General features: G+C 47.7%; 1 protein-coding gene across 1 annotated transcript in view; it reads left to right on the top strand.

Annotated features, from left to right (window-relative positions):
- The window catches only part of LOC144175024 (uncharacterized), a 174,594-nt gene extending 167,735 nt beyond the window's left edge, over positions 1–6,859 (top strand). The window contains exon 3 of the mRNA XM_077704039.1: positions 1,890–6,859. Within this exon, the coding sequence (XP_077560165.1) occupies positions 1,890–2,097 (208 nt within the window). The 3' untranslated portion in view covers positions 2,098–6,859. The remainder of the gene's footprint in view (positions 1–1,889) is intronic.
- The last annotated feature ends 16,842 nt before the right edge of the window (positions 6,860–23,701 follow it).

Raw genomic sequence — 23,701 nt, 5'->3', positions numbered from 1 at the left:
GTGTGGAGACGGCCTATCCGTGATCCACGTGCTACTTCAATGCAAAGCACACCACACAACACGGCCCAAACACTTCGCCGAACTGTACAGACAACACATCCCACCACACTCAGCGTTCTTCCTGCCTGACGATCCCATGTTTTAAATGCAGAGCATTTCAGTAACTCACGATGTCACCCGCGTTGGCGTCCGTAGTCCGCACGCTCACTGCGCATGCGCGTCGAGTCGAGGCGATAGCGAACACTCTCTCGCGAGGGGCATTGGATTGGATTCGATTGGATTGGCCTGGATTGGATTGGCTTGGCTTGGCTTGGCTTGGCTTGGATTGGATTGAATTTGGATTGGATTGGATTAAAGTGGATTGTGTTGGATTGTGTTGCGTCATAGCCGCGGCACGTTGCGTCATAGCCGCGGCAGACGCGCTGGGGCCGGCGCATGTGCAGTACTCTCTCTTCCGCGGTTTCCTCTCCTTCGGGCGCGCTGCGCATATAACCGGTGTGCCATTCTCCGGCGAAGCAACATCCGCGCTTGGCTCAAACACCTAGAGTCCACGCCGCTTTACAAGTACGCCAACGTCGTCGACTGGGACCGGCTTACGCAGTCCCCTCAACGTATATAAGCGGCGGAGCGCGCGTTCGAAATTCAGTCAAAGGCGTCTTTGCTTGGATTTCGCTTGACGTGACGCTTTGCTTGACTCGAGTAGATGCGACGCATTTACTCGAGTTCCCCCCGTGGGAAGATGCGGGCGGCTTTTCTGTCACATGCGTGTTTAACTATTTAGCGGGAGTACAATTTTTAGGCCTAATTTCATACCACGCATAATCACAACCTGGCCCTCTACACCCGCCATCGTCATTGTCTTTGACCCATTTTAATTGTGTTCTTGCTCACCGATTTTAGTGTTTACGTCTTCATCTCTCATACGTAACAACTATTTTGGCGCTCTTTGCCCCAGTCGGCCTTGCGCTAGTAACACCTAACCATCATCGTCATCGTCATCACCGGAATAGAAGCCAGCTGTCACCGGTGCTGAATAAGTATTCGCAAACTTGGCGAGCTGCAGCCCATCCGTGTATTTGCTTCTGTTTTGTTTTTTGTTTTTTTGTTTTTTCATCGGCTTAGCACTAAATTAAACATTACAACCATTGAGTTTCATACTAATATATACTAGAGAGAAATGTGCGCCCCTTTCTAGCTGAGCCGTGCTTCAGCGCGCGTTCTGTCATGTACCGGGAAAACATGTTCCACTTGTCCTGGGCATGGCTCAAGAACAGGCTAAAAAGTTGCCTGTGGCTGCCAAAAGGCAACAGTTTTATTGTAAAAGATTATTAAAATGTGGTAAGTTATTATAAAAACAAAGTTCCAGCAGAATTCATTTGTCAAGGATTATTTAAAAAACTTTATGCAAGACAAACAAGAAAAAATGTTACATTCGTTGTTCCTTTTGGCTTCAAGAGCAAAAAAAAAAGTCATGTAGTAGACAAGTCAAGTAGGCGAGGAACGTCGCTCGCCGCTATGATGGCGCCCAGGACGGATGACAGTTTTCCCTCTAGTATATATTAATATGAAACTCTATTATTACAACTACTTCTCTGCCTCTCTCTCTCTATATGTATACATCTACTCCACGTGCAATCTTTATATAACAACTTTCTTTCTGCCTGTGCCTGCATAACCTTCTCGTTTTTTGTGGTGCATGACTTGCCTGCCATTGTCTAATCCCTCCTCGCCCATTTCTCTTCTCTTTCCACTCTTCCTTTCTTCCCTTCTCTCTTCTCTTTTCCCTCACTTCCTCTGCCGTTCTGCTGCCCCGGAACCACCTGCCGGTCCCTGCTGCAACGACGACGCGACCCGTACGGTGACGGCGATCCGGAAATCCCCGGAAGCAGGAACGCGCTGCTAAGCGGCCGAATCCCGTACCGGAACTCGGCCGCGCTGCAGTACTACGGCGGTCCTGAGCGGCGCGGCCGGTCGGATCGACACCGGATGTCCTTCTACGACATGGGCCTCGAGAAGCGGTTCCCCGAGGTCGACCAGAGGGGCTTCCACGAGGACATCTTCGAAGAGAGCTTCGGAGACTTCAGCCCCGTCAAATGAGCCAGCACTCCGGTGCAGCGAGAGAGAACGGGAAGGGTGCAGACTCCCCAGGCCGACCGCCTTCCATAGCCGGCCTGCAGCCCACGAGATGATGTCGTTGTCGTTCGTTCGTTTGTTTAAACCGAAACCACTGTCGCGTTTACCTTCGTTATTACGGGTACCTTGCACCGGCGTCACAGGGGTCGGCGCTCGTAGACGCACGGTCGTAACGAACTGACCGAGCGTGTTGGCTCTAATTTGTGCACGGCGTTGCGACACCGGTAGTGCCGGCGGGATAACCTTCGTCTTGAACAGTTGCACAAATCCTGTAAATTTCTCTTACCTCTAGTCGGCCATCGCAATCGGCCCTGTGGTGTTCGTTTTGCGCACGGCGTGGAACTGCAGTGTTACGAATTTGGTCGCGTTGGCAAGCCTCTGAAGGTTGCGGTGGGCGGTAGTGCTCGAATACGTGGAGGGGAGTTCGTTAGTGAGCGCATCCGGCAGCTCCCGCGCGCAGTATAACCGGCGGTACCAGCATTGTGCATTAAAACGGGCGGCGGGAGTGTCGCGTCTATTTTCTTCAGAGACGGCAGTAATGGTACTGGTGCAGCAGATGGCACTTTGGTGAGAACACAGCGTGGTAGGACGTACCAAGCCGCTCTACAGACGCAAGACGACAAACGTTTGTAATCCAATAACTTTAACGGCTTCGGACACGCAAGCTGTCGCGACTGTGTGTACCTAATCGACGTGCCACATTTAGTCGCAAAATCGTTTCGAGCTGCCCAACGCCGTCTATAAGCAAAGTTTGCAGGCTAGGTCATTTGTGGACCCGCGAGAATCCTGACTCAATTTTAGTGGCAGAGAAGGAAAACACTACCAGCAAAGCTGGCAGTAGAGCAAATATGATTTTTAGTTACTTAAAAACGAAGCAAAGAAGGCGGAAATAAATGTTTAGCACAATCTCGTCCCCGGGGGGGATGGTTGGACGAGATTTGTTTTCAAACTCTTGCCATTCTTTTTTTGTTTATATCCTGAATGGCTTGGAAGCGCCGAATCTTCCTCTTGCTGCAGTAGATAAGTAAGGAGCATGTACACGCAATTTACGGGATTAATAAAGTGCAACTGAAACAATCTGAATGCGTCCGCGGATCGCACTGCGCTTTTTTCGTAAGCTTTCGACCGGAACGAAGGAGTGTATTTTTCTAAAACTCGCCCCAGGAACCCTGATGCTTGCTTTATTCCTACCGTGTTATCTCGCCTCACTTCGTTTTTAACCTGCCTGTTGTCGATCGATGTGCATTTAAATTGGAAAGCGCGCCTGTTGTTCCGATAGGTTACCTGGGGCGCGTATTGGCAATAAATGATTACTGTTCTTTTTTTTTTGAAATTCTGGGAGGCAGGTATAGTAGTGATGAACGCTTTCCAATCTCAGCTCAAGAGCTACGGCAAGGGGCTTTCACGCAAGAGGAATGAAACAGAAGATTATGAAAAACATTTTTCACGGACCAAAAATTCTGCTAAAGTTTCTTTATTTTTTTTTGAACTTCGGAGTCTTACCAAAGATTGATTGATTGTAGGGTTTAACGAGCCGACGCAACGCAGGTGATGAGGCGCGCCGTAGTGGAGGGCTCCGGATTAATTTTGACCACCTGAGGATCTTTGACGTTCGCCGAAATCTCGTACACACGGGCGTTTTTTCGTGTCACTCCATCAGAAAAGCAGCCGTAGCGGCCGGGAATCGAACCCGTTTCGTCCTTGTGCTCAGCAGCACAACGCCTTAGCCACTGAGCCACCGCGGTGGTTGTCCTTACCAAAGGCACAGCCCTTCTCCAAATCAGCTTCAGAAATCCTTTGAAGCAAAAACACATTGTTGTTTCTAGTCCCGACCATTTCAGTTGCTGGTAGCCCCGGCCATTTCCGATTGCGCATTAATATTGCTACTTTCTCTGATTATCAGATAGCCGAGGCTTCCTGAACGAGTCAACTATCTTTCCTTGAGCACATGTTTGACAAATCGCAAGTCCCCTGAAGGGCATCTTCGCATCACATCAAATGAAGGTTACGATTTAGCACGGCTATAAACAAAAATGGACTGAGTCACAAGTAAGAAAATGACGTAGCACTGAATATAGTCACGCTAAAACAAAGGCGATATAACATCGGCTCAGAATACGAATCAGTTTTAACCTCTTAAGTGCGAGTCGTTTTCCCTCACGGATTTCAGACAACACGAATCATACAAGGAACAGGAGCGTAGTTTTTTGAGCATGATCCCCACCGCAGCTAAGTGGCTGAGAAGTAGCGCTACAGAACACGCACGAGAGAGAGAGAGAGAGAGAGAGAGAGAGAGAGAGAGAGAGAGAGAGAGAGAGAGAGAGAGAGAGAGAGAGAAATAGAGAGATATGAATGTTTATTAGGCAAATAAGAGGTTCTCCCTGAGGCTTCAATCTTTGGCCTGCTACGTCTCACTTCGGCAACGGTACGGGAGGAAAAAGATTGAAAAAAAACGGAGTTAACATAAAAGGCATAAAATATGACTTGTCATTAAATGTTCCCCTCATCCTCGTCCTCCGCAGTGAAAGCAGCCGATAAGCTAAATACACTGAAGGCACGTCTAATATGCCGCGGACACAGATGCCGACTGTCAAAGTCAAGTTCACTCCACATGACCGTTGTCCATAATTGAAAGAATTAAAAAAAAATAGAAAAATAGGTCCACATTATACAGTCGAACCTCGTTATAGTGAACACTGATGTAGTGAATTATCTGATATAGCGAACTAAATACGAAGTTTGTTTGGTCACGCTTCATTGCAATGACACCTATTATTTTTATAACGAAACCAAAACCTCGAGAGCCGCGCGATATCGGCTATAACGAAGACATATTTGGTTCCCGAGAGGCTCAAAACCCTACAGCTAGCATAATGAAAGTAAAATTTTAGAAAGTGAGACAAAACAACCGTTTTTTAGTAGCTTAAGCCCCTTTATTGTGTGGACACTATGAAAGACTTCATTCCGCTCAGACTGTGAAAAGCGACGCGGCGAAGGCCACATCCTCTTTCAAGTAAATAAGAAAGCCGGCCTGTTTTGCCGAACGAACTTTTTTCTCTTGTAATTTCACGTTCTCACGTTCCCGCCTGTTTATTTTGAAATGCCACAAGGAGACAGATAAGGACTACCTCGTTTGTAGCGGGTTCGAAGCCTAGAACGATGCGTTTTTAATGTAGGATTGTTGCTCGAGCCAGATTTCCGATTTATTAGCGCCGCTTTTTACCTCTATGGTTATAACGAATATCGCATATAACGAACAATTTTTCTGTCCCGATACTACTTCCTTATAACGAGGTTCGACTGTACGTAAATTCGCAACGAAGAGCGTAGAATACAGACACGATTCGCCAAGGTATAGCAGTAGCGCTTTTACAGCACAATACTCTTTTCCAGAATCAACTCACGTGCTAACATTCTTTTGTTCAAGCTGAGGGCGCGTGTCCAAGCGTCCTTCCTTTTACTATTATGCTATTGTCTAACACTGAGCAAATAATCTATCATTTCGGAACAATTACACAAAAAAGGAAGTACGGGCTTTCCTCCCGTTGGATTTTTAAGCAGGTACATGCGAGTAAACGCTACACCAAGTCGAAATCCAGGCAGCAAAATCTCTTTACTTCTGCGAAGTCGAGGATGGAGTCGGAAGTTCTGCTCGGGATTAAACCTGTAGAGCCGTTCGTGCCGATTCCGTGGGTAAGACCGCTTCAAGGCGACAGCCTGTTCGCGTGCAAGGTAAAGTATGGCGTTGGTACCTCGTCTTGTGATAGGTATACCCAAGATAGTTTTATTGCGATGTGCCTGCCATTGGTTCGACTCCCAGACGACTCGTTCGTTCCTCTGATGGTAACGAAAAGCAGAAATTTTCATGCACCAAGACTCCTGCACTGGTTAAAAATTTTAGACTGGTCTAAAGTAATCCACAGCCCTTCACTGCAGCGCGCCTGATAGCTCAGGTGTAGTTTCGGTGCGTACAAGCCAAACATACTTATCGTTTTTTAATCCAAAAAAAAAGAACTGCGTGGTTTTTTTGCTTCGCTTTTGTACCTCTCACACATGGAAGAAGACGTAGAGGAATGGAAAGTAAAGGAGGTAGGAAAGTAAGGGAACTGGGGAGACGTGAGGATCAAAGGTAGTAAGGAAAGCGATTGGGAGTCATCGAGTGGGAGAGCAGGTCTAAACGAAGGCATGTAGTCCAGTCTCCTGCAGAAATCGCAGTACACGCTTGCAACACGTGTCCCAACGGAAGTGGTCGTCCGGTTTACCCAACCGGAGACCAGCCCTTCCGAGTGCTGAACAATTGTTGTTGTTTTTCTCTTCGATTTGCGGCAACGCCGCCGTGACGTCATGTGCAAGGTTCCCGAGCAATCAACCCATAAGTGGCATTTCTCTTCTGACGTGTTCAGTGGCTAATCGCAGGAGCGAGAACAGAAAATTACAAATGAACGCAAAGAAGGGAGAAGCGTTTAACCTGCTATCAATCCCATCCAGCGCGGGTTCCTTGTGCATTTATCTGTAAATAGCTGCTTGGCATCGCCCGTGCTCTAGCTCGGTTCTCCCTGTGAGTTTGTTTCACGAACTCTGTCGCTTTCAACATACCCCCCACCACCCCACCCCACCCCCTGCTTCATCTCTCGTGGATTTATTTGTGTCACTGTCACCAATTCTGTACAGCAATCTGCCTGTTTTCAATATCTTTGCTTATTTATTTTTGGTCAATAAACTTCTTCCTCGCTTGTAGCGGCGTTATTTACTTCGCCCGAATCTTTTGGCGTATGAAGCGACTGGCCCTGCGGTTTTTATTGGGGCATAAACTGGCCCTGAAGTGTAAATACAACTTTGTTGTGTTTGGAAGAGCTAGGCTCTGAGGCTCTGATAACTCACTCAGCTCCACTCCAGCTACGCAAGACGTCGTTTCTAACCGAGAAAACGTAAAAAAAGATATTTAAATACCTTGAAATTTCGCGCCACAGTGAGGCAATATAGTAAGGAGTGGCGCAGTAGAGGTCAGCAATAAAAAAAACCTTGAAAGGACTAACAAGAGAAATTGCCGAAGAAATCGCCTGTTGCCACTTCGCTTGCGTTCAGCGGGTTAAGTGAATTTTCGTTACTGGCCAGGAAGAGCTTGCCTATTAGATACGTTCCACTGAATGACTAATTGAAGTCCACGGGAAATACGGTGGGGCTTCACCGTCGCATAATTTCGGGGCGAATAACTTCTGCAACTCTTACACGCAAGTGCGGTGAGCCAAGGCTCACCTCTTTGCTTGCATTTGTATGTTGCAGTTATTTCTTGCAGAGAGTCGGCTTGAATTTTTCACTAGGGAGCGATGAGCATTAAACATTCCAAAGTAAACGGTTTAAGCATTTCTCACTTAGCTGTCAGGCAAGGATGAATGGCGTCGTAGACACGGCAAGATTGAACCCGATACGTGTAATAAATGAATTCCTTCGAAGCGCCACCTTTGCTCCCAAACTTGCTAGGGGTAAAAAAGGGGACAGGACAACTAATTTTAAAATTAACTGCATAACAAAAACATCCCCCTCGCGAGGGGCACGATCAAATGCACAGCATTTCCGAGGGGGTGCGCCGGCAAGTCGTATGGATTACGTATTGGTTGTTGGTTTTCTTGTTACACGCTGCACGTCATCAAATTTGCGGTGGGCTACAGCGGGGCGTCCCGGCAGCACGAGACGCGACCAGCGCTGCTGGTCTCTCGATCATAGTCTCGATCGCGGGACCTGTGTCGCCATCTTGCGGAGGCGCGTGACAACTTATGGCGGGTCTCTCGATCATAGTCTCGATCGCGGAACCTGTGTCGCCATCTTGCGGAGGCGCGTGACAACTTATGGCGCTTTCGAAACAAACCATAAATGAGTGAAGGATATAAGGCGCTATCGGTGCATCGAAATCCGTGTTGGTTGCGTGGCTCAATCGGTAGTGCGCCCGGCACTTGCCGTTCCGCCCGCGCCGTCATGGGTTCGAATCCGGGCGCCGGAAACTGTTGTTTCTTTTATAGTGTAGTGGCCTGGCTGCGGACTAGGCCGAACGCCGCGTGACATTGTGAGTTACTAAAATGCTATGCATTTAAAAAAAGTTCCGGGCCGTAGTCACTAACGTGAAACCTGGGGAGTGGTGAAGCATGCAGCGTATTAGCGTATTCCTGGCGCCTTGGCGTTTTTCCCAACGGAGATGAAACTGTTGGGGGTTAGAGGTATACAGCTTTGCTGTAAAAGTCTCTTGTTTTTGAAGCACAAAGCTCTCTAGCGCGAGGCGTAAACGAGTGCGTCGGTGTTTTTTTTAGTACGCGATACGTTCTAACGCGAGGCGTAAACGAGTCTCCCGGTGTTTTAGTAGCGTGACCGCATGAGACGATGATTACAACGACAACGACGACAGGAAAGGCCAACAGCCCCAGCCCTTAAGGGGATTCGCCCCTAAAACAGCTATCAGCGTGTAACCTTCAAGTTATCGTTCAAGGGATACGATCAAACGGAACAAGAGGCCCCGCTGCAATCGCCCAGTCATGTTTCTTTGCCGTGGCTTAAGTCGGCGGCCGGCAGACGCACAAAGACTTTGTGACGTCATAAGTGACGTCACAAAGTGACTGGGGAGTCGTACTGATTTATCTGTTTTCCTTAATATCTCCCTTATTTGTTTCAAGTTCGCAATGAAATTAGTGTAATTGTTATCGGGAAAAGCAATACATTTAATCAACCAAACTTTCCTTTTTTTTAATGACTCCTTCAATTTATTTTTTCCGTTCCTTTAACATTCGTTGCAAAGGGGCGTGGCATGATATTTGAAATTGCATGTTATTTTGCTTTTCCAAGTGCTCAGTAATAAGGGATGACTTCATAACATTGCCATATGAGGAAATGAAGAAATATTTTGGACGTTTCCCACTTCCGGCTGTGTCAATCCAAGTCTGCGTTCTTCTTTTCCTGTGCGCGAATTTTTTTTTTTTTTGTAGTTTAGCAGCAATGCTTCATGTCCAACCATACAAACTCGACTTGATAAGACTTCTCATCCGGTGTAGTTGGAAGTCTTGACCACCAACGTTTTCTTTCATTTCATGTTTCGAATGTTAATGAACCTGTTGTTTTCAGTGACGGGGCACGTTTTGACGCTAGGGCCACACTCCTTGTCTCATATACATTACATTTATTTGCATTAGAAACAGCGCTCCAAATCGAAGCTGTAAACCCGGTGCGGTGGCTTACTACCTGAGGTATTGTGCTGCTGAGCACAAGTGCCGTGGCTGTTCTTATAAAGGGCGCAACTAAAACTAAAAAAAAAGCTAAGACTCAACTAAACCTAAAACTAAATGAACTAAAACGTGTCCGTAGCCCGCGACTACGAGGCGCATCATTACCCACCCGCAGCGTTGGTGCGTAAAAACCCTAATTTCAGTTTCATTTGAATATAAAACTGTCCCGCGGTATTGTTAAAGTAGTATAAGTAGTAGTATGTATTGTCGGATGAGGCGGACTTAGCCTTGCATAACTGCCGGCAATTGCTCCTCTTAATCGTCACCAATACGATATCAGAGACACCCACAGTCAAAGCTCAACCATCTTTCCCGCAAGCTCTGCTGAGGGCTTGTCAACTAACCTGTTTCTTACTATCCACTGCACTTCTCATTCTTCGATGACAAAAGGTCGATGGTGTTTTGTCATACTTGCTCGTTTGTTTCTTGTTTCAATTGTTCAACTTTTCACGGGGTGGCACATCGATTTCTTGCCCGCGTGACACCGTACTGGTTCGAAGTGAGCTCGCTCGAGCTCCCAAAGGACAATACCAATTGCTTTTGTTTCGCCGCTTCAGCAACAACTTCATTTGATTGATTTTGGGGTTTAATGCGCCGACGATTCACCTGGACTGTGAGGCGCGCCGTAGTGGAGGGCTGCGGATTAATTTTGACCCCCTGGGGACCTTTAACGTGCGCTGAAATCTCGACACACGGGCGTTTTCGCTTTTCGCGTCCCCCAGAAAAATAGGCCTCCGCGACCGGGAATCGAACCCGCGTCCTTGGGCCACGCAGCGAGTGAGAGCCAACTTCCGGCCACCTCCGTCGTGCCAGCATTGAAGGACTCTGGTCGTGCTCAATGATGCGTGAAGAATGGGGTGTAGGAAAAAATGGTCCCGGAAAAAATGGTCCCGGAAAAAATGGTCCTGGAAAAAATGGTCCCGGAAGAAATGGTCCCGGAAAAAATGGTCCCAAATCCAAGGTAGGAAAAAATGGTCCCGGAAAAATTGGTCCCGAAGCCAAGGCACGAAAAAGTCTTGTTCGAGTAAAGCCGGTTAACCGAACCAAGAACGTTTGTCTTGCTAAAATGAACGAGGTATTAAAGAAAAATATTGAAATGTTCAGTTTCTACAAATACCCGAAAAAAATTGAAGACGGCACCAATCTAAAAATGCAAGCGCTGTGCTAGATTGTTGTTTATAACCCATGTTAAGCGAAAATACAAATATAATTGGCTGTTTCAAACAAGCAAGCACACGATAATTCGGTCGCCGAAATGTTTGCGCACGGAGGTGTCCGTGCAGCGAAACGGTATCCATACACCCATATGTACGTACACCGAAATATCCGTACACCGAAATGTCTGCACCGAAACGTTCTGCACTGATATGCCTTGCACCGAAATGTCCTAGACCCGGGACGACGCTGTGCGCTTCTTTGATGGAGCTCCCACGGCTTTTTGTGCAATTTTCACCGATACTGACGAAACCTCGCACCGTAGAGCTTCTATGACCTTCCAGACACTGAGATGGCTGTGTTCGACAAAGCTACTAAACCGACGGTTCCAGGACTCGCAGTTGCTTGTGCGGTTTTAATCCAATTACTTGCATTAAAATGTTTAATCCATGCTCAGCCCTACCATCCATCCATCCATCCATCCATCCATCCATCCATCCATCCATCCATCCATCCATCCATCCATCCATCCATCCATCCATCCATCCATCCATCCATCCACGCGTCCGTCCGTCCGTTTGTCTGTCTACCCAATTTTCTTTATTAGAGTTTAGCCTCCAAAGGCGTTAATTTCGGTCCCTTATAGAAATATTAAAGCATTCCATATTTCTCAAACCTTTAGCTAAAACGCAAAGGGACAAATCAAACCGCAACTAAGTTCAGATCGGACTAACTCGAAGGGAAACACGTTGGCTGGGCCATGGGACCATTTTTTCCTAGATGGTCACTGGGACCATTTTTTCCGGGACCATTTTTTCCGGGACCATTTTCTCCGGGACCATTTTTTCCGGGACCATTTTTTCCGGGACCATTTTTTCCGTTTCCGGAAGAATGTGGCTTCGAGCATCGGAAACGGCCAAAGCCTTTCTCTTACTTGCCACTCAAGCCTTCGCGGTAAATGTAAGATGCGTTGAAACAGAATACTTAATGATTAGTTACTGAATCCGTAGAATAGTTCATTCGCGAACCTTTCGTGAAACCGGAAAAACCTGCCTTACTGCGGAAAATACATTCACAGCCGGCCCAACCGTTCATAAATTGTGAAAAAAAAAAGAGAGAAAGCATTCGAAACGTTAGAGTTACAAACGACGCTTGAAATCGTGTATCTTGCCCCAAGAGAACACCTCATACACGAATGCGTACTCGGCACTTGAGTTAAACAACGCCGTTCCGGTGGCTAACAATGTATGCGGGGGTGGGTTGTTTCCTCGCATGTCGGGTTAAACTAGCGACGGGATAATGTGGTTTGTGCTAGGCGCAAGTGTAAATGCTTCTTCCCGTTTCTCTTTTCTCGGGCCATCTCCGCCATTACTCTGGCGTGTTTTCGAGTGCTTAAAAACGATCCTGGGCCACTTAGGGGCGGCACGTCCAAGTTTTTTTTTTTTTTTTTTTTTTTTTTTTTTTTTCACGCTCTCATACAGATGTGGGCGTGGGAACGGGCCTGTTCAATTTATGTCGGACACTTCTAGATGTTGGGTGTAGAAAAATATACGAAAATAAAACAAGCCGAAATTGCTAGGCTACCGTAATGTACGGGCTCATTTCACAAACGCGCTGCTTGGAGTGCGCCCCAGCCCGCCTTTCGCACCCACGCGTGTTTGTTATATGTTTTTTTTGTAGAAAAACATTGTTGTTAGTCTACGCCTTTCTTTTCCAGTTTTCTGAAGCAATTGCTAGCTGCTGACAAGTGTGCTCGTGAAAGTGTTATACTATCACTTCATGGATGGAAAGGGAGAAACATGGTTGCTCGGGAGAAGCAGCTCAGGAAGTATACAACAACCGGCAGTTCATAAAAGATGAAAGGAGGGGAACAAAAACACGCCGATAAGCAAATTTTGTCCTTTTATTGTGAGTTTCCGGTCCGGCTGAGCCTGAATTTTTTCTTTCGTTCTTCGGGGGTGTGTCGCGTCGCCTGAGTGCCTGACGCTGGGGAAAGGGGAAAAGTGTTGTTCCTTCTAAACCAAAACGGATTAGGCTGCCTTTAATTAGCTCAAGTGTCGCTCCAACTTTTACGCGGGCAGCTCGCAGACGCCATTTGCCTCTCTCTCCTTTTTTTTTCACCTCCTTCGTTTTTATTTTGCCTTCGCGGACGAAGAATGCGAGTGAGTTTCGAGTGCGCGAGCGCGGTCGTTGCGAGCGCCTTAAGTGTTTTTGCCCTGCTTAGCGATTCTGTGAAGCACGTAAAATAAAGGTGCGAAACAACAAAACGAGGATAAGCAGAGGCGACGAAACGTTAGACTTGACGTCTTTTCGCCTCTCCCTTCATTGTTTTCTCTCTCGCTCTGTCTCTCTCTCTGTCTCTCTTTGAAGATTGCGTTGGTATAATCAAGAGTAATAGACTTACACCCCCGTGCGAATTCTTCAAGGATATTCAGTTCTGTAGAGGCAAGTCTGGTGGTTGCATTAGGCATCAGCCGTATTTATAAAACGCCAACGCGCAAGCCAGAGAGGGAAAGAGAAAACGAGGAGAAGGTGGCGCCAATGTCGCGTAATTTCATTACCTGGCCAATTTTGGTTGATCTGCCGGTAAGCGGAGCACCAGCCTAGAAGGTTTATAAACATCAATGATATATCAGCATGAAGAGGATTGCATAATACAAGTACGTACGCGGTCGACTACAATGAACTTGTTTTTTATTTAAGTAACACGGTAACGATGTACCCTACTGAAACGTTCCGTATGTGCGGAATTACGGGAACACGGAGTTCATATGGAGTATGGCGCGCCGGGAATTAACTAAAGCACATACTCTTTGCAAAAGCAGGGAACCAATGATTTCTCAGAATGAGAACATTTGGCACTGTTTTGGTCTTTCTGTCGTCAATTAAGAGCAAAATCGGGCTCCGTATGTTTTCCGTATACTCCGTACATACGAAATTTACAGGGGCAATGATTTAGCGTTTACGGGAGTCCGATAGCAGGAAAAACAGCGCCAAATTTTTGCGGAAGGTATTCAGTACTGCATTATCATGTCTTTCTCAAAAGTATCCCTCATCTGATAGCGGCCTTCTGTCAAGCTAGGTAAAAACTCCGCATTCTCGTAATTCCGTGGATACAGAACGTTCCAGCCACATTCGCCCACTATTTCGAAGTATTCACGATGCCAGAAGTATCTAATGCGGGTATGACGCCTGGTTGGATACAGAACTTTCTTGGCGTCCACCTTATCAGTCCGAGAGAATCTATTACGTATACAGCAAACCCTAGTCACTTTTTTTCGAATTCCCTCTTTCTTCGAAGTTCTCATGTTCCGAACTGCAGTGCATATAGAGCAAATCGCGCCACTTTTAACGAATTACCGCTTATAACACAGTCAGTTTTCTGTCCCCAGGGCATCACTATATCTACGGCTTACAGCATATCAAAATCTCTTGCCACTATCGCCGGCCCACCGTTTCACTCGTATGTGGTGTTAGACCTGTATGCAAGCAATGGATACATACGCTAAGTTGATAATCCAGTAAGCGTTCTGCTCGCCTTTTTGACCATCGGGAACTCGGACATGGGAAACACTGGACGGAGGCGCCAAGGAGGAGTCCCGCACCATCTTCACTCCAATCACGCCACCCAACTTCCTCACGGCGGCATTTCATCCCTTACCTTTCCTTCGGCTCCCGCACTGCGCGGTGTTTATTTCCACGTTTACAATGTAACTTCGCTTTGGTTCAGATCCACCCTCCAAAACTTCCGAGGTGGACGGAACCTATAGGAAGACTGAGCGATAACGCCGTTCTGGATGTCTCTCAGCATAGCTACGAACTTCGCCGTCGTCATATGTGGCACGCTTGGAATTCCAATTTGCGGAAACCAGGTCGCGAAGAACGCATTCGTGCTTTTCGATGGAACGCTTTGTAGGTCTTTTTTTTTTGCGCTTATAGTGATTTTTGTCCCCTTGCTTGTGGGTGCCCCTGTTTGTCAGGCTTCATATATATATATATATATATATATATATATATATATATATATATATATATATATATATATATATATATATATATATATATATATATATATATATATATATATATATATGTAGTCTTTTCGGTGTTACAAGCATTCTTCGTGGCCCTGATTGAGGGTTGTCGGCCATCCACCTTTGCTATAATTTACCTTAAACAAGAGGTGTTCCCTTTTTTATTAGCGTACCTTCAAGACTTGAGCGCATCCTTCCGATGTTCTTTAGCGGTAGAGCGGCTTTCACGCGTGCTTATTTTCTCAATTTGTTTCGCGTTTATTTTTTATGCACAGAGGAAAAAACAATGCCTGAAGAAAGCGGCGTGTTTCTTTTCTTTTTTACGTTTCATGTATCCCACCCTATACGTTGTCATCAACCCTCAACCTTTTTATTTTATATTTCCGGCAATTAATGTTCGCATTTGTTACGTTAGGCGAGTGTAACCTTACCAAAACATCCTGGCCAGGATCGCCCTCGACATACCCCGCTGCAAAGGTGCACGCCGTCCTGGCGTTAAAAGCTATTCTCCATTTTACTGGGCGTGTGACGCTCGCGACGCGTGAACTCCTCCATTACAATTCATGCTACCACGGCGAATTTTTCCGATGCCACTCTGCGTGTTGATCGGGCTTGAATCTTCAGCGAGGTCTCCGTTCAGAAGAGTTTGTATCATAGGGAAAAAGACTTCAACCTAACATTTTCTAGTTTTTAGTTCACTTGCTTCTTAAATAAAACAGCTTTAAGGTGGTCGGCTTGCTTGCTGCGTGTCGCGACACTATGAGATTAACTAGTGCGGTAGGGCTTTTTGAATACCTGGGATGTTCCCCAGGGCTACCCACACTGATTAGATAGTGCATAACTCTGCTCTCAACGAACTTTATCGACCTTTGACCGGTGCTGAAGCAACTGACAAGCCAGTGAAACAGACCAAGACTCGTTGAGGAGTACGAGCTTCACGCGGGTAAGTTAGTGCAACCATAAGCTACCTTCTGCAATGCAGCTCTCTGATTGATTGATTGATTGATTGATTGATTGATTGATTGATTGATTGATTGATTGATTGATTGATTGATTGATTGATTGATTGATTGATTGATTGATTGATTGATTGATTGATTGATTGATTGATTGATTGATTGATTGATTGATTGATTGATTGTAGGTTTTAACGCGCCGACGCAACGCAGGCGATGAGGCGCGCCGTATATAGTGGAGAGCTCCGGATTAATTTCGACCACCTCCGGATCTTTACGTGCGCCGAAATGTCAAACACACGGGCGTTTTTGCTTTTCGCCTCCACCAGAAAAGCGGTCGCCGCGGCGAGGAATCGAACCCGCGACCTCGTGCTCAGCAGCACAACGCTTAGCCACTTAGCCACCGCGGCGGGTAATGCAGCTCTCTGCGCGACTGTCGTTGTCGTTGTATACAGGCCACCCTTGTTTTCTGCTGCTGCAAATTTCTTTTGTTAAATTTATAGGGTGATTTTTTTGGTCCTGTTTGCGGCACTTACGAGATCTAGTGACTGTGAGCGTTATGTTTACACAGGTCAAGCAGCTGCAGTTCAAACACGCCAAGTAATTTCACTCACTAAAAGACAAACGAGAAATTATTACATCCTCGAAGTATTCCCTTCAGCCCCCCCCCCCCCCCCCCCTTAAAAATAACGCAAAGTAACTATATAAAAAAGGCATATGTTTTGTTGCACGACCTTCTTAACAACTGACGTACCAGAACCTTAAAGGGGCACTGACACAAAAATTTTGCATCTTGTTTTTTTTGTTGCGATAAGTAGCTAGTGACCTACTTATAACCTGTAGAAACCTCATTTGCTTCAGCGTGTGACGGTTGTTTAATTAAAGGCATTTTCAATGTGGCCAGTCGCAGTTTCGGTTTCAGCGAGTGCCGCGAAACGATGGATTTTGTGGATTTTGTGTGAACAAAGCTGACCACGTGACCGTCGGAGGGATATCACGGAGCAGAGCCGCCGTAGCACTGTCGAATCCGCATCGACGGCAGTTTCTGTGAATGCCCCCACGTACTGATCTCGTGAGGCGCTAAATTAAAAAGCGACCGTGGATGTGACGCAGGCGCTGCGAGTGCAAATGCTACCACGGCTTAAGAACGACGTGCGACGCTCGAGACGGTGGGTGGCAAGACGCGCGCTGGGAGCAGCCGGCCGGTCTGCCTACAGGTCCGCCTACAGATGTGTTCGGCTTAGCACTGCGGCGGATATTCGAGTGCCGCTCTCGTAAGCGGTGCAGATGACAATTTTTAATGCAACCCGCCATGGCATCATTAACTCCTTTCTCATGTAAACCACCATGGTCGGGACTTGGGGACAATTTCGTGCAGCGGTAACAAGTTATCACTCGAGCTACCTGCGCCGCCCTGGGCCACTTCGCAGCCGTGGCCGCCGCGTGCACAGCGACCGTGCGGCTAGCTCTGTGGGCTTTTCGTGCCTCCGGCGCGTTTTCGCATCCAGTGGTAATAAACAGTAATAGAAACAGAGTGCCTGGAATCTCTGTAGAACTTTGGTCGCGGCCAGCTGCCCGATGAGCTGACGAAATCACGGCGCCTCCGCCACCGCCGCCAATGATCGGGTCGTTCGTTCTCGAGAGCAGAAGCTCCGCCCTCCGGCCCTCCGATTGGAGCGGCGAGCCGGGCGAGCCGGCGAAAAACGCCGGCAGTGCGGAAGCGGCAAACACAAACACGTGACGTTTTATTTACACAATATCCTCGGGATGTTGATTGCGCGTGGTCCTCTGCTGTAAGCTCGGTTGCGTTTCGCACACTTTAAAATTGATTTTAAATATGCTCTAGGCTGTATTCGCCGCTGATATTTTGCAGATGATGTATATGTGTTCCCACCAATCTATCTCCGAAGTTATTTCGCTTTCAAAATTTTATGTCAGTGCCCCTTTAAGAACTTATACGCGGTTCCGTGCGAAGATACCCAGCTTCGATTTCTACAAATATGATAAAAATTAGGTCCATTTTCCTTTCCTAAAATACAAAAAAAATGCTTTGTGAGGCTTCTATTTCCGCGGCACAGTTGTCGGTCATAGGCTGATAATTTTACCGCACAACAGCGGTATTGGACCAAGGGTCGAGAAATTGGCGTCGAGTGATTTGCGTGGAATAAAGTATTCGGTGTACTTTAAAGGAGATTGCAAAAGAAGGGACCAGCGGGTGAGTGGGCAGGACGGCATTGTGAAATAAAAACAGAACTCCAGAAAAAGAAGACATTGTATCGGCGCTAACTCCCATATAGTGCTTATCAAAGACGAGATTGTATTATATATATATATAATAGACGGTTCTCTCTACCTTTCATATGTCAAATAACCTGTTTTAGTGTTTTTTATCGCCCTGAAGGAATAAAAAAAGCTAACTAAAAGCTGGGCAAACGCCCGCACCAGTTAAGCTATCGCAGGCATCCTAATGAAAATAAATGATCATAAGCTCCGATGCCCAAACATTTCATTATAATAAAGAAAAAGAAACTTGAAAAAGAAAGGGAAAAAAAGCATTTGCGCACGAAAAACCCGCACATGCATAAACCCCTCCGTTACCACGAGCCATCTCACATCGCTGTGTGCGGCCGTAACAGGACAAAAAAAATAATAACCTAAATCCGTGGCCAGTTTCGCGCTCTTTATGTAGATTTGTTTTATGTCATATTGTACAGCCTGAGAATCGCTAAAGATTGGCTCAAAAAAAAAAAAGCAAATTTTTCGGGAATATCAATCGATTACAGTATGCACATCGGCACCGCTCCAATCGAGAAGGGCCCGGCAAAAAACGTACTCCAGTTTTTTCGTGCCCTTCCACTCTGTGAAGAAGGATGACCAGCCAAGCTGGGCGCACTCCAAAAAGTGCACGAAACAAAACACGTTTGTTTGTACTTTGCAACTGAGCATACTTCTTAGCCAATTAGCTGAATGAAACTTCGAAGGCCTCGAGCTGTATTCTAGCGCGCAAAACTTGGGTTGTCCGGTTCCTTCCCGCATCTTAGGCATCTTACTGTCTGTGTAACACACCAGCGCAAAGCGCTCAACCACGGAGGGCAGCAAACATGTCGCATTTGGTCGTTAGACGACCACGTTTAAATTTCCAGCCAGCACAATGGACATGTCATCGGTGAGGGCACGAAACCTCGCTGTGCTGGCACGCCATCCTCTTCCCCTCTCCCCCCCCCCCCTCCCGTGCATGTACAAACCAACAACCGGTGATGTACAGAGGGCAACACCCTTGTCTATAACACCGGTTTCATACTTATAGCCTTATCTTGCCTCGGCCGAAAAGTATTTGTAGAAAACTATTGTGTCATTCTAAAGACGACAACATATTTTGTCCTCAACGTTTTTTGTTAAAAGTTTGAGTCTGCAGTTTTGAGAGGTAACCAGTTGAAGTTGAACTCAGTGTTATAGACAAGGGTGTTGTGCACTGTATACGTACGCTTAGACGGGAAGGACACCAGCGAAAATGTCGCTCCGAAAGCCTGAATTCAAGCTGAACAAGACTTATTGACTCACGTCGGCATTCCAAGGGCGCAAGTTGCTCTTCATGCAGGAGGGATTCGCAGGTGGAACTTGAGGCGGCAATAACGGCGGCTGCACGTTCTGCGGCAACGGCTTTCTGATGTTTTCGCGCCCGTTCGCTCTTCGGTGCGCGTCTTCGCCCCTTCGATTCCCGCTCTCACCCACCGTGGTGGCTCAGTGGCTAAGGCCTTGCGCTGCAGAGCAAAAGGAACACACTTCGATCCCGGCTGCGTTGGCGATTTTTCTGATGCAGGCGAAAAGCGAAAGCGCCCGTGTGTCGAGATTTCGGCGCACGTTTGAGATCCCCAGGTGGTCAAACTTAACCCGGAGCCCTCCACTACAGCGCCTCATAGCCCAGGTATAGCTTCGGCCCTCATAATTTTAATTTGAATTGGCGGTCTTCTCCCTCCGAGCGAACAAAACGCGTCCGTCTCATGACCATTGATTGATTGATTGATTGTGGGGTTTAACATGCCGACGCAACGCAGGCGATGAGGCGCGCCGTAGTGGAGGGCTCCGGGTGAAGTTTGACCACCTGGGGATCTTTAACGTGCGCTGAAATCTCGAACACACGGACGTTTTGGCTTTTGGCCTCCATCACCGTCTCATAGCGAGCGAAGAGTGTAGCTAGCAGCGCAAGCGCCCTTATCAGCCGATGAAGCGGCTTGTGAAGGGAGCTCTGGTGGTGGTGAGGGTTATAAAGCTTGTGAAAGAGGCGTCGGTGGTGCCGAGGAGGGCCAGACAAGTGGGGCCGAGTACAGAGGCTTCACCGGAATTAAAACTGGGGGAGTTAGCCACATACAGCCTCGATGTAAAAAGCCGTGGCGCATTTCGAGTAAAACAAAGCTGGAAAAGCGAATGTTAACGCGCTTCTGCAAACTACTAGCTGCTTCACTCGAAAGACACCTGTGTCTTGTGGTCAGTAATCTCACACATGTATAATGCGAAAGCATAAACTGTCCATTGAGCGAGGAGCTTCGCGCCAGTGTTGTCTGCACAAGTAAAACAGCGCGCGAATTCTCATTGGCTGCGACGCGTCACGGGGTTCATCAAGCGCGCCTCGCTCTAGTCAAAGGGGGATGGCCTCAGTAATGAAACACCAAAGAAAGACACAGCAACCGTGGCCTCCGTGATCAGCTACCGGCGGCGCGCCGTTGCTCGGCGCGCCGCCGGTAGCTGATCGCGGAGGCCACGCAGCAACGCAGATAGTTAAGGCCCGTTCACACTGCGACGAAAGCGACGTGAATTCTGTCGCTTTGTCGCGCGACGACAAGAATTGGTCCCGACCATTTGCCAAAAACAGTCGTCGCGCGACAAAGCGACGGAATTCCCGTCGCTTTCGCTCGCTTTCGTCGCTAGTGTGAACGGGCCTTTAATCACATAGCCGTTAAACCGGCGAGGGCGCCGCGCCTGCGTAGTCGAGGCCAGTGATGTCATCGCCGGGGCACCGTGTGCAAGAGGAAGACGGGAAACAACACCTGGGCAATGTGGGGAGCCCTAGTGGAAGGCTCTGGATTAATTTCGACCACCTGGAGATCCTTACAGTGCGCCGAAATCTCGTACACACGGGTGTTTTCGCTTGTCTCCTCCATCAGAAAAGCAGCCACCGCGGCCAGGATCGAAGTCGCGTCCTTGGGCTTAGCAGCAAAATGGCATTAGCAATGAGCCACCAAGACGGGTTTCTGGCTCCCGATTATACATCAATGCTTTCACATTCACAACTTATAAAAAGGGTTTCGGAATTTTTTGCAGATGCTTTTTCTATTCCGTGTTGCTAGGTCATTGCGTTGTTTCTATTTTGCATCATATGAAATCAAATTTTTTTGGTCCAGATATAAACTTGCTCGGTGTACTTGAGTCCCCTTAAGTGCTTTGAATGCGAGAGCATTATTAAGTCGGAAATGTTCTGAAAGAAAGCCAACCTTTTCTGACTGGGACGACGACCCTGGGTGCAGTGAAAGGAAAAAAACGCTTCCCGGGGTAAGAGTCAAACCTGGGTCCCTCACGCTATGAAGCCGACGTCTTTACGGCCGCGCCATGCTGACACGAGAGAAGCAGTTTGGATTTGGAGAGCGATGCATGAACGTGCAAAATTACACAGAAAAATTATGCACCTCTCCGTACAACGACGATGATGGTTGAACGCGCAGCTTTCATCGTGCGAAATCAAGTGGCAGGGTCAAAGTCAAAGATGCGCGATGAAAAGCCGCAAATGCGTGCGAGTCCACGTCCTAACCGTCTGGGAGACACAGTCCAAACTGAAATGACAACCAAGGAATCCCTCACGAGAAAGCTTCGGGTTCAACCAAGGTCGTCGTTATACGGAGGGGTGCCTGATTTTTTCTTCCCTTCTCGATAATCAAAAAGGCTTTTTTACTGAGAGAAAATTATCTAAAGTAGCTAAAAAAAGGGCCCATCTCCCCGCGAGGGGGACTCGAGTAAATGCGTCGCATAGGGGGTGGGTGTATTGCGTTAACGTTTAGTGTTTGGGGAGTTGGTGGTAGTGAATGCGTTGTATCAGCAGCTTTTCGACGTAGTTTGAATGAGTCAAGGATATAAGGCGCGTTCGTAGCCTGCCATTCTGTGTCGGCTTTGTGGCGCAGTGGGTAGAGCACCATGTACCTTGCGTTCCGCCCGCAGGGTCGTGGGATCGAAACCAGGCGCCGGTAAGTATTATTTTTTTATATAGTGTAGGGGGAGGGGTGCGGACCTGTTGTTGAGAGCGAGGAGGTTAGCGTGATGCGGGAGAGGAGGAGTGGGGGAGAGGGCGCACCTGGAACGGCTGGTACGGACGCACGGCGGACGCTACATGGGAGTTAAAGAAATGCTCTGCATTTAAAAACGCTGGCACGACAACAAACAAACAAACGCTTTTCTGATGAAGGCGACAAGCGAAAACGCTCGTGTGTTCCAGACTTGGGCACAAGGAAAGATCCCCAGGGGGTCAAAATTAATCCGGAGCCCTCCACTACGGCGCGCCTCATCGCCCGTGTAGCGTCGGCACGTTAAACCCCGCAATCAATCAATAAAGAATCGAACAAACAAAACAAACAACGCGCCAGTTTTATTGTTACACCCCGTTTGCACCCCTTTTTTCGCTTTCTGCTTTATTCGTCTTTTTGCTTTCCACACTGCATTCTTCGCCTCCTGTGATTCAGCCTTGTTGGCATATTTGCATGGTCGACAACAGCGCTTGGCCGGTACAGAAACTGGCGGCGCACCCGACTTAGATAAAGGTACGCATGATTGTGGAGAGTAGCCGAAACTCCAGTTGTGATGGAACTACCCAAGACCATGTTTCATTACGTCTTGCCGCAGGAAATTATCCGCAATCATGCACTGCTTCGTTAACCTTACTAACTTTGAAAACTTTGATTAGGGGTTTGAAAACGGCGGGTTACGTTTCCTCTGCAGTGAACGCCGACATTGGCGACAGCTGGTAACGGGGGCATTGCCTAGTGAGCAAATAAACGTAGTGCCCAGAGCCCTATCTGACTTTCCATATGACTTTCCTTCCCTCCTCTACCCTTCAGCTCCCACACGCACACATGCGCATCCGGAAACGTGTGCATTAAAAGCCACCAGCACGCTCCCTTTTAGATGCGAAGCATCTCTTGCTCTCGGCTCTGTCATCCGTCGTCCGTCGTCCGTCCATCCGCACCTCTCCCCCTACACTATAAAAAGAAATAATAGTTGGCGGCGCCCGGTTTCGATCCCACGACTCTCTGGCCGCAACGGGAGGTACGTGGCGCTCTTAACACTGCGCTACAAAACCGAGACAGGAGCAAGTGCTACGAACGCGCCTTATGTCCTTGACTCATTCAAACTGCGTCAGGAAACTACTAATACAACGAAGGCACGCGAAGCTGAACATCAACGGAAACGACGAACTGAAAACTTTACAGGAGGATGTTGAATTTCCCGTGGGAAAGCTGTGGCGGGAAGCGCCACGCGCCTTGCAGCTCAACCAGAGAATAGGACGAAGAGGGCGGGCAGCGGGGTAGGAGTGTGAGCACGCAATAAAGAAAGACGAGAACCAGTAGGTGTTCGATCAGGTAACGCCGGTGTCGGTCTCTTCGCTGTCCCTACATTTCTCTACATTTCTCTGTCTCTACATGGGGGTTCACACTACGTTCCCATTCGTGCTCCGATAAATGAAACAACATAACGGCAACACAGTGGAACCTACACGGAACCCCCATGATGCTTCGCATCTTCCTCATGGTTCCCCACAGGAAGATGGTGTAATTTTTTTTCCCTGCGGGTGGTATGCCATTCGTTATTACGAAACCAATAGTAAACTATTTTGGTGGAAAATGCGGCTTCTATGCCACACAAAATATGGGCGACGGATGGAACACAAAATGACCGAAGCATGGCACACAAAAAAAACGTGGCGGTGGGTGGTTGTGGTTGACGTTTCAGGAAAAGGAAAGTAAATGCACTGGGGATATTTTGAGCTCGGCAGGGAGCTCACCTGCATACAACCCAGTGCAGGGGAAGGGGGAGTGGCAGGATAAAGTGGACAAAGTGAGAGAGAGAGAGAGAGACAGAGAGCGAGAGAGACAGAGAGAGAGAGAAAGGTGTA

The sequence above is a fragment of the Haemaphysalis longicornis genome, unplaced genomic scaffold, assembly GCF_048455015.1.
Source record: "Haemaphysalis longicornis isolate Haplotype H1 unplaced genomic scaffold, Haemaphysalis longicornis Haplotype H1 scaffold_3, whole genome shotgun sequence".
In the NCBI taxonomy this organism is placed as follows: Eukaryota; Metazoa; Arthropoda; class Arachnida; order Ixodida; family Ixodidae; genus Haemaphysalis; species Haemaphysalis longicornis.
The sequence above is the reverse complement of the archived record's forward strand: the minus strand, read 5'-3'. Positions and strand labels throughout refer to the sequence as shown.